The sequence below is a fragment of the Castor canadensis genome, chromosome X (genome assembly GCF_047511655.1).
Source record: "Castor canadensis chromosome X, mCasCan1.hap1v2, whole genome shotgun sequence".
Classification (NCBI taxonomy): domain Eukaryota; kingdom Metazoa; phylum Chordata; class Mammalia; order Rodentia; family Castoridae; genus Castor; species Castor canadensis.
The window spans coordinates 14,603,272-14,613,230 of NC_133405.1; the positions used below are offsets into that span (position 1 = coordinate 14,603,272).

Sequence of the window (9,959 nt, forward strand, 5' to 3'; positions counted from 1 at the left end):
TTTGGGCCAGTGCCAAAGCCACGTCTGTAGATTATAAATAAGAAGGGGAAAAACCTCTTTAAGTTTTCTATGTAAAGTGAATCAAGTTTGAATTTTTTTGAGGTTTTGAAAAAATCATACCTTAGGAAAAATTCAGCCTTTCTAAAGAGATCTCAGTAGGAAAAATGGGGAAGCTGATCAAATTGTGTTAGAAGAGAGGAAGTTAAACATTAGTTCAGAGGCAAATGGAACCATGGCATCACCAAATGTTTTCCCATTATAGTAGTAGTGATTAGATTTTTAACCTACAGCCAGCTGCCTAAAGGCAGTCAATCCCTTCATAATTGCATAGGGGAGGTAGTTACTTCAAGAGAGATTAGTGATTGGTAATGGGCCCTGGAAATAGCTCTGTGACCAATGGCTTTTAGACAAACAAGGGGGAGTGAATTATTAGAGATAAGCTTTATTTTAATGAGAAGCATATTTTAGAATTATTTTACTTAAAATACATTACCATTAACAAAATAATTTTAGATGAATATACAGAGAAATAGTAGCTGGCACATATAATAAACTATTCTAACTCTTAACTCTACTTTTACTTCAGAAAGTAACGTCTTCAAAACTAACATGTCATTTCTACTTCCAATTCTCAAGGTTTCTTTTTAAATGTCTTACATTTAAGAGAATATTTACTTTTTTCTTTTTGATTTCTGCATTTCTCTTTTTTCTACTGCAATTTTCCACCTTTTGTGCAATTGTGAACAAGGTAACGAAACGCCTCCCTTCCTCAGGAACATCTACTATCTTCATGCTTTCTCAAACTTCCAGCAATCACAGTTTCTCTTGGAGTGAATAAGGTGACTTCCTTTCTTAATGTACCAACTTGCTTGCATTCTCATTGCCTGATACCATTTTCTGATTCTTTAGAAAAATTACTTCTCATGATTCATTTTATATCTTCTATTGATACTTAGAATATTTTGTCATTTTCTTTTATTCATTTGTTCACCTTCCAAATTGTCACACTGGAGAGGAAATAATCTTCAAAAGCTTGAACTATCAGTTTGTAGTCTCATTGATCCAGGTTATACAATAGTAGGTATGGTGTGTTATAGGTAGTCTGTTCACCAAGACAAGAATATTTTATGCAAATTTCTCTTTGACACACTCATAGCACCTGCACAACTGTCAGAGGTGTTCACCAAAAGGATGGTAAGGTTTACTAATCAAACCATACTGACTCATCTTACCATATAACCTACCAGTGCCATTTCAAAAACTCAAGTTTGCCACATACTATTAATGTTTATTTACTTCTACTACAAAAAACAATTTGAGTTAGAGACTTTCTTAGGCCTTTAAGTGTACTCATTTGAATGTTATACATTTGCTGTAATATAGTATAATAATCATTTGTACTTTTGGCTAGAAGAGTAGTCTGTAGGAAATGATTTTTGCTTCTACATTTTGATCACCAGGTAGGTTAACCAATCTTCAAATGCTTTAAGTATCTTTGCCTCACTATTACAGAGAAATCTGAGCTGTAGAAGGGCATCTGACTCATTATCCACCAGACCTTCAGTCAGACCTCTTCTTTTACGAACATTCTCAGACGAATCTAATATATTGTAACAGGTACCTAGTGTTAAACAAGTGGGCTGGCTTTAAAGAAACAGATTAACAGCATTATAAAGAAAAATGAAAATATCACTCTCTAAATTTTCTCTGCTGTTGGTGTGGTGAACTTTATACTATTCTTTGCCAAAATATAAAGATGCATTACTTGGAATATGGGGAAATATATTTTTTAAATTTGCACCTCTAATGAAATTTTAGATATTTTTCAAGCTGAATTGTAATGTAGTATATATAATTTGTAAAGGGCAAATTGTCATGTCAGTGCCATCATGTAAAACTACTTGATACTGATCAGGAAGTATAATTTTGATTTATAAAGATCATTTGGAAAGTTTGAAATAAATATTCCAAAATTGCATCTGTATAATATCAAATCAGTTTAGCATTGCATGTTCTTCTGGGAACTATGTGAAAATAATCAAATGTGTTTGTACCTTCATGTGACGTGTCTGTGTGTTTGCAGGTATACACTTAGTGTCCTTGTAACTGTCTGATCCCCAAATACATGTTAATAAACCAATCTACTCTAATCATAACTTTTTAAATGTCAAGTTTTATTCAAACTAAATGTTTCAACTCTCAGAGGTAAAAATCTTTCCTAGCCATTCAGGGGGATGCATGCCTAATGATATAAAATACTTTATATAATTCATGTTTCTAAAAATGAATAAATTTATTTTATAACATTTTTTCATTTACAAAAAAAAACTTGGTAGGAATTGATATACCATAGGAGGATCCCTTAACTCAAAATGATTCCTTTAATGTGCTTTTTCTATATCCCACTACAGGGGCCTCTGGCACCCCACATCTTTAGAGGTCTTTTATCCATCCGTGGAAACTTAGAATAATTCAAGCTTATAAGCTTGTCAACTTGTAAACTCTATACAGCTTACAGCAGGGCCATCTTTCATGCACACATCATGAAATGATCATTGTGAACAAAACTGTGAGTCAGTTCACTTTGAAGCTAACAATTGTGAAGCTCCCTCATAGGTATATTTTCATCATCTGTTAACTGTCCCTCCCTCTGGCAAAGAATGAAAATTAAACTAATGGATTGAATCCATTGATTCTTTTACCTCCTATATCATAATATACATCTGCAATGTTATTTTGGAAGCAGACTGCTTTTGCCACAGTCAGCATTTTTTACACATTTTTGAATGACTTGGCTGCATATGTTTCACCTCAGTAATGAATTGCTTTTAGGTACTGTTCAAAATCTTTGGACTCTTTTGTCCCAGAGTGCTTTGTCTTAACCTTTTAAGATGCATTTTAGTGATACTATTTCCAGTTATTTTTGTATCCCCCTGGATTGCTTTCTTTAGCCTGTACTGTGGTTGGGGGACTGGGCTAGATAGCAGATAATGCTGCTGCTTTTGGCCTCTCCAGGGCCTTAACTCCTACAATGTCTAAGATAGACAGCGGCAGTTTAGCCGCTGAGTTTGTTCCTTGGTTGGTAAGGGAACTACCTGACTTCTTTCATATATTCCCAATGTGAATGGTGACATTATTTTAGCTAAAGTAACCATGACCCAGCAGAGCCACCCAAAGACTTAATAGTGATTTTAGAGAATTTGGAACATAAATAGAGGTGGAAGTACTCTAATGGACTTGTAGTCCAACCATGGCAAGACAGGTGTCCCAAAATGGGAAGAAAATAGCACTCTTTTTAAGGCCTTCTACTACTCAGGGTCAAAAAGCTTGAGTTTTAGAGTGGAGAATCAAAGTAAGGCTCCCTCCCTTGACATACAACTTCAGCTTCACAACATACTTGAGTCATACTAAATGATCATTTTGTATATCAAAAATGTCTGATCCTGATCACAGCATTTGATGATATTTAGAGGACAGAGAGGAATCTGTAGATTTGTTAAGGAAATTACTGTGGTTCCCATTCTCAGCAGATGATGAATAAGAAAAACAGAAGAATCAACGATGTTGTAGGGGGCCTGCTTCTTTCAGTGAAAGAAGAATATTTCCATAGAAATCTTCCAAACTGAATATATCTTCAGACTTCCTCTGTCAAAATCTGCACATCCAAAAAAATGTAGCCCATTCATTCATTCAACATTTCCTGCGCATCTGCTATGTGCCAGATGCTGTACTAGATGTTAGAGATAGAAAGATAAATAAAATGTCTGTATTTTCAAGTAACTTCCAGCCTAAAGGAAGGGATCATAGCCAGCCAAACCTCTGTTGTGGTATATAATCCCAGTGGTAAAAAGTGTTAGGAGAACCCTGGAGCAATCCAAAAGCAAAGAGCAAACCTGAATCAATTCAGCTGACAAATGAAGAAAGGAATAAAAGCTGGTCATGGTGTCATTCTTGTTTTTGATCACCCTGCATGTGAATAAAACTTGGCATTTTATTAAGACAGTTGCTTTACTCTCATAACAAAATTTACTACCTGGTTTATTTTTGAAAATGTTAGACAGATGGTCTTATATTATTATTAAAATAAACCTTTTAACTCTGTATTTTAAATTTTTCAGAATCCGAATCTTGAACTGCCTATGTTATTGTCCTACAAGCATATTGACAGTGGTTACAGCTAAAAAAGAAAGCATGAAGAAACAACTACAAAAAATTATCATCTCAGGATAATCAATATGCAACAAAAACTAAACCACTCTCTTATGTCTAGGGTTCAAAATAAATGTTCATTAAAATACCAAATGACTCTTCTAAGCATTTACAGTTATTTTATGTAGTCATTATGGCCAGAGCTTTAAGTTGAGAATTATATGAAAGTTAAAAGCAAGAATACTTAGAATTCTGGCTTTAGATAAAATAATATAACTACCAAATGGGTATTCTTTCAACCCATTGACTTTGTGAATGGATTTAAATACAGTAGTATAAAGTAGAAGTCATACAATGAGAATGGATAGATATTGCTAATACAGTATTATTTTTTGCCTGGCAGAAGACATAGGCTGTTTGAATCACATTTCTTGTTCCTGCTGAATGATGATTTTATTTTTTCAAGCACATAAAAGGAATACTTGAAAATACATCAGACAAAATAGTTCATCTTCAGTTCACCCACAGGGTAATTGTGTCTTGGTAGACTATCCCTGCCAAAAAAATACCTTGAACACTTGTGTGGAAAGTGTTAACTCTGGGTATTATTTTGGGAACAGGAAAAAAAATATGTTTCATTTGGGTTTTTTCTTCTGAATTAAACACCACTTATCGGCAAGTGTAAGGCTACGACTACACTTACAACATAAGATATTTCAGTAACTGTGTATTCCCTCAAAATAGGGAATAAACAGATTTTCAAAATAGGAAATAAACAGATTTTTCCATTGTCAGCTTTACTGGGACCTGACGTAAGGTGGGTAACACCATATTTATACAAAAAAAAGGCCATTCTGAACATCAGCCTTTTATAATTTTACTTGGAGAAGAGAGGAAAAATAGCTTATTTTCAGCTATTAACAGTTTTCATTTGAAAGGTTGCATTTGTGCATATATATGCAGCACTTTTTTTTCACGTGGCCAATTTGTGAAGAGAGAGATCCATCCCAGGATGGACCATATTTGACTGCTAGATTAAAATGGCCTTTCGAAAATATTTTCATAACAGTTTTCATTTTTGTCTTTCTGGCATGCCTGTAATAATGATTCAGTCTGTTCTAATATTATTTATATAGTCCACATGGCACATTTCATTCTTCCATATATATTTTGTTAATGTTTAAGTATAAATTTTCTTAATTCTGGAAGGGACATAATTTCAGTTATCAGAACCATTCCATCATTATTGATCACTTTGTTTAATTTTTTTCTCATCTATCAATGTTATTTTGAATGTTTTGTTTGATGTCATTTATAGCTTACCTAATTATTCTGTGTTCTGGAAGCCTGTATTTGAGGTGATCTACTGAAGGCAAAGTCTATTTTCTTTGCCTATTCCAAAGAGCCAAAAAGTCTAACCCAGGAAAGCTTTTGATGTTTTGTTGTTGCCGTTCTTGTTTTTATAAAGTTGTTGTAATATTGTTTCTATTGTTTCACATAAGAGCTATAGGGACTGTGAATATAAGAGAGCCAAAATAGAGAGGCTTGTTTAATGCAGAACTGTTAAAGAGTTGACATAATCAGAATATTCAGGATAGTGGATATAAAACTGGTTGCATGTAAAATCCAATTAGAGCCAGGATGAAAGCTAGATGAGAAGTAAGGGAAATTTAATCATGTTGCAGCTACACATTACACTATACACTACATCTCAAATTCAGAATGGCAGTGATGTGTAAGATCATAGCCTAGATCCTTAAGAGGAACCTGGCTTTTGTTTTTGAATGATATTTTTATTAGTGAGCTAAAAAGTGGCTAGTGTGGGGTCAGCAAATGAAATAACTTGAAACAAGCCATCCAGTATTCCTAGCACTACAATTACCCTTGTGACAGAGAAAGAGGTGGAATGTAATCATAGGACCATACACCCATAATTGAAATAATTCTGAGTTATAAAAATGTCCTTGTAATTTTCACAACTGTCGTCTATCGTTTGAGGATGTTACCTATTAAAAATACTCATTCCATATCTACCACATATACACCAGCAATGATATAAATGTAAGCTCAAATTTGCAAAATTCGTAATTCAGTGATGGAATTTTTTAATAACATGCAGTATATAAATGTGCAGATTTTATGCAAATGTTGACAAAATCATTTTTCAGCTTGCATAATGGAACTGCAATAGTACATTTTTCACTTAAGCAATTTTTTACATTTGCATTGTTGCTTTCTAAAATGAATGTGAATGCCATCTTTTATGAATGCAACTTGCCTTTTTCATCACAAATTTTCGTTCGATGTAATCAATAAACTTTGGTATGATATGATTGATATTTTAGCCTCATTTTTAGAAGATCTAAATTCAACATCTAAGTATGGAAGCAGTTTGGTGATGGGAAATAAATTTCTAATTTCCTCTTTGCATGTACAGTTCACAAAAGGATGACAATTTCTACATGAGTTCAACAGACTTTTTATGGCAGTCCCTAATTTGGGGAGGTTAAGATATCTGGGAATTTTCAATAAGACCATGTCTTGTTATTGCATAAACCAAAGTCCAGCCAGAGGGCTGGGGTGTGGCTCAATGGTAGAGCACACACTTAGCATTGTAAGGTCTTGAGTTTGATCCTTAATGCCAAAAAAATAAAAGTCCAGCCAGATCCACAAATGCATGTTGAAAATTTACAGTGTGCTTAGAAGTGTGCTTATTAATGCCCACACATTGGAGTGTGATACATGTTCTGTGTGGTATATATCTTCAACCCATTGAAACCATTTGATTCTTAAGTACACAAAGATGAAGGGATTTTATAATAGCTTTACCTTCCCTACCTGTCCTTTGCTCATTCACCCAGGACCTTGTGGAAGTCCCTTTTCTTCAAAAACCCTGTTGTCCTTGACTATTGAGAAACCAGTTGCTCCACTGAATCTGGTCGCATTGCATTTTCACACTTCAGTTTGTATTTTGGTAACCTTTCAATCCTTGAGCTCTGTTCAGTACATATTTTCTTCTCTTCTTTTATTAAGTGGAAAAAGTTCTATGTTCAAAAGGAAGACCTGAGCTAAAATATGAAAAACAGGTCATGCTAAGGGGAGGTCACATACAAGAGGGAGAGTGTAAAAGAAGAAAGTTGAGGTGAATATAGTTGATGTATTCTCTATACAAGAATGAATATAGAATTTTAAAAACTGGTTGAAACCATCTTAAGAACCAGACTAAGGTAGAAGAAACGTAGAGGAGATGAACCAAATCGGACTGTAATACACATACACATGGAAATTCCACAAGGAAACTCCCTGTGTAGCTATCTTAAGCAAACAAAAATGTCATTTTCTTTTTTTCTCCTACAAAATCAGAGAACAGGTCCTGCCTGGGGCAGGGTGGGGAAAGGGTGAAGGAGGAAGAATATGGTGCAAATACTGTGTATGCGTATATGTAATTAGAAAAATGATACCTGTTGGAACTATTCCAGGAATAGGGGGAGGGGGTTCAAGTATGATGTATTTGATATATTGTAAGAACTTCTGTAAATGTCACAATGTTTCCCACCCAGCACGACAATAAAAAATGACCTGAGCTAAAGTTTCACTTTGCACTTAAAGCCATCCATGTCTTTTCACCTGTAAAATAGTGTTTTATCCAGGGTGGTATAGGCCAAATGAGGCAAAGGATCAATATTGCTTCATAAAATGTCATTTGCTACTGAGATGAAAGAATTGTTTCTGAATTAAGGGCTTTTTTATTTTAATTTTTAATGAATAGTTATTCCACATTTTTACAGATCTGTCTTACCTGCTTTCTAGCTTCTTGGAATCACTCTATTCAAGCTTCCTTCCTATCCAGCCTGTGGGCAACTCCCTTTCTGCCTCCCTGCTCTGTCTCACAGGGTTGGCCAGTACAGTGGGTGTTTTGGGGATCTGAGTGGTTTGGTCCCTTCAGTAAGAAGCACGTGTAAAGGTTAGGGGCTGAGGTTATCACTATGGTTATTCACTGAATGCATAGTGCTACTGCATAGTAATGAAGCCTAAAGGCCAGAGCTCTGGAAGTAATTGTCAAGAAAAAAAGGAGCTTAGTTTTGCTACTTTTTTTTTTATTCAACACAGCTAATGAAAGAAACTGGAGCTCTACCTAGTGTGTTGATCTGTTATGCTGAAGAAATGCTGCTCTATGGGTCAACCAAGATCCTGCTCTTTGGGCAGTGAAGAGCAAAATATGCATATAGTTCAGACATCTGCTGCTGCTTTAGTCTCTTCAGTAACTGCCAATGACAATGATACTTTGTATCAGTAAAGCCACTAAATACCCAATTTCTCATACTAGTTAACACTTTACAGCTCTTGTACTATGTGCCATTAACTGTACTAACCTCTGTATGTATATTCACTAGTTAATAATCCCAGCAACACTAAGATACTAATATTTCCTCACCTGGCAATGAGGAAACTGAGTTGTGAAAAAACTAAGGTCACAGAGTCTGCTAGAGCCAGATTTTGAACCAGGATATTCTAACTACAATTTGTGCACTTAACTAGAACACTATGCACCACCCCCTGATGGCAGGAATAGCCATGAGAAAACATCAGAAAAACCCAAACTAAAGGGTACTACAATAACTGACATAATCTTCAAAATTATCAAGATCATGAAAGGCCAAACCTGAGGAATTATCCCAGATAAAGGAAACCATGATGACATGAAAGCTGTGCAGTATGTGACCTTCAGTTTCTAGTCCTGGACTAGAAATTGAACATTAGTGGGATAATTAGCAAACTTTTAACAAACTTTTATATTATATATCAACCTTAATTTTTTTATATTTGAAGTTGGACTGTGATTATATGTTACATTTTTGGGAATCTGAAGGTTGGGAATTGTACTAGTTTTGTAACAAGTCAAATTATTTCACAATTATAAGTTAATAAAGACAAAACAGTGAGGCATAGACTATTAATGGGAAAAAGCATTAAATTAGGCTGAACACAGAAACCTAACAATTTATTAGCTAATATCTGCGTAGTGCTTTACAAGGTGTTTTTATATACTTCATCTCATTTTCACAATATCCCTATGTAGAGATCATTAAGCTCCACATTCTTACAAATAAACTGAGGCTCTGGTAGGTTAATTATCTTGTCTCTGATCCCTGAAGTATGACTCAAATGTTTCCTGCTCTGCCACACTTTGAGGTTTGTCTAGGACTCCTAAAGATTTCCTGCTGGATTCTGGAATGATTGAACAGCAAACCCACTGCAGGGATTTTGTTTTGGGCCCACCAAGAGGTAGTCAGATCAAACCATAAACAAGAGTCTTGCCATTACCCTTAGGATTGAGATGAGTGGCATCAAAGTGGCCCAAGCCTAGGCCTTTTATTTTCTTACTAACTTGGCGTTGAACCAGGTGTCAGCACCAGTACTTGCTCAGGTGTTTCCTGAGGCAAGTTTTACATCCCACCCTTTTAAGTAAGAATACAAACACTCCTTTGATGTTAATAATGAGGCACCAAGTTTACTGCCTACCCCTGGTATCTAAAGTATGTAAATTACTTAAAGAATATGGGGATATTGCCAGCACACTCTATCTCAAATGATTCTACCCTACTCCTATCAAACATCTGGCTGAGATGATTGGTATTCACATTTCCCAAAGTGGGTTATATGAAATGCTAGTGTTCTGGGAAATGTTAAGATACTTCTTGAAGAAACAGGTTCCCTGGTTAAATGCATTTGGAAGGTTCTGTATATAATATTCTGCAGTTTAAGGAGTTTTACAGTGCACAATAGATCATTAAAGTCTATGAGAAATC

General features: G+C 35.0%; 1 protein-coding gene across 4 annotated transcripts in view; it reads left to right on the forward strand.

Annotated features, from left to right (window-relative positions):
• Atp11c (ATPase phospholipid transporting 11C (ATP11C blood group)) overlaps positions 1 to 7,738 on the forward strand; it is a 171,960-nt gene extending 164,222 nt beyond the window's left edge. For 3 of the 4 annotated variants that reach the window (XM_074063290.1, XM_074063288.1, XM_074063286.1), the window contains 2 exons: positions 1,513 to 1,617; positions 4,119 to 7,738. In XM_074063290.1, coding sequence (XP_073919391.1) covers positions 1,513 to 1,614 — 102 coding nt within the window. In that variant the 3' untranslated portion in view covers positions 1,615 to 1,617; positions 4,119 to 7,738. The remainder of the gene's footprint in view (positions 1 to 1,512; positions 1,618 to 4,118) is intronic. The other variant, XM_074063287.1, reaches the window with a different exon arrangement.
• The last annotated feature ends 2,221 nt before the right edge of the window (positions 7,739 to 9,959 follow it).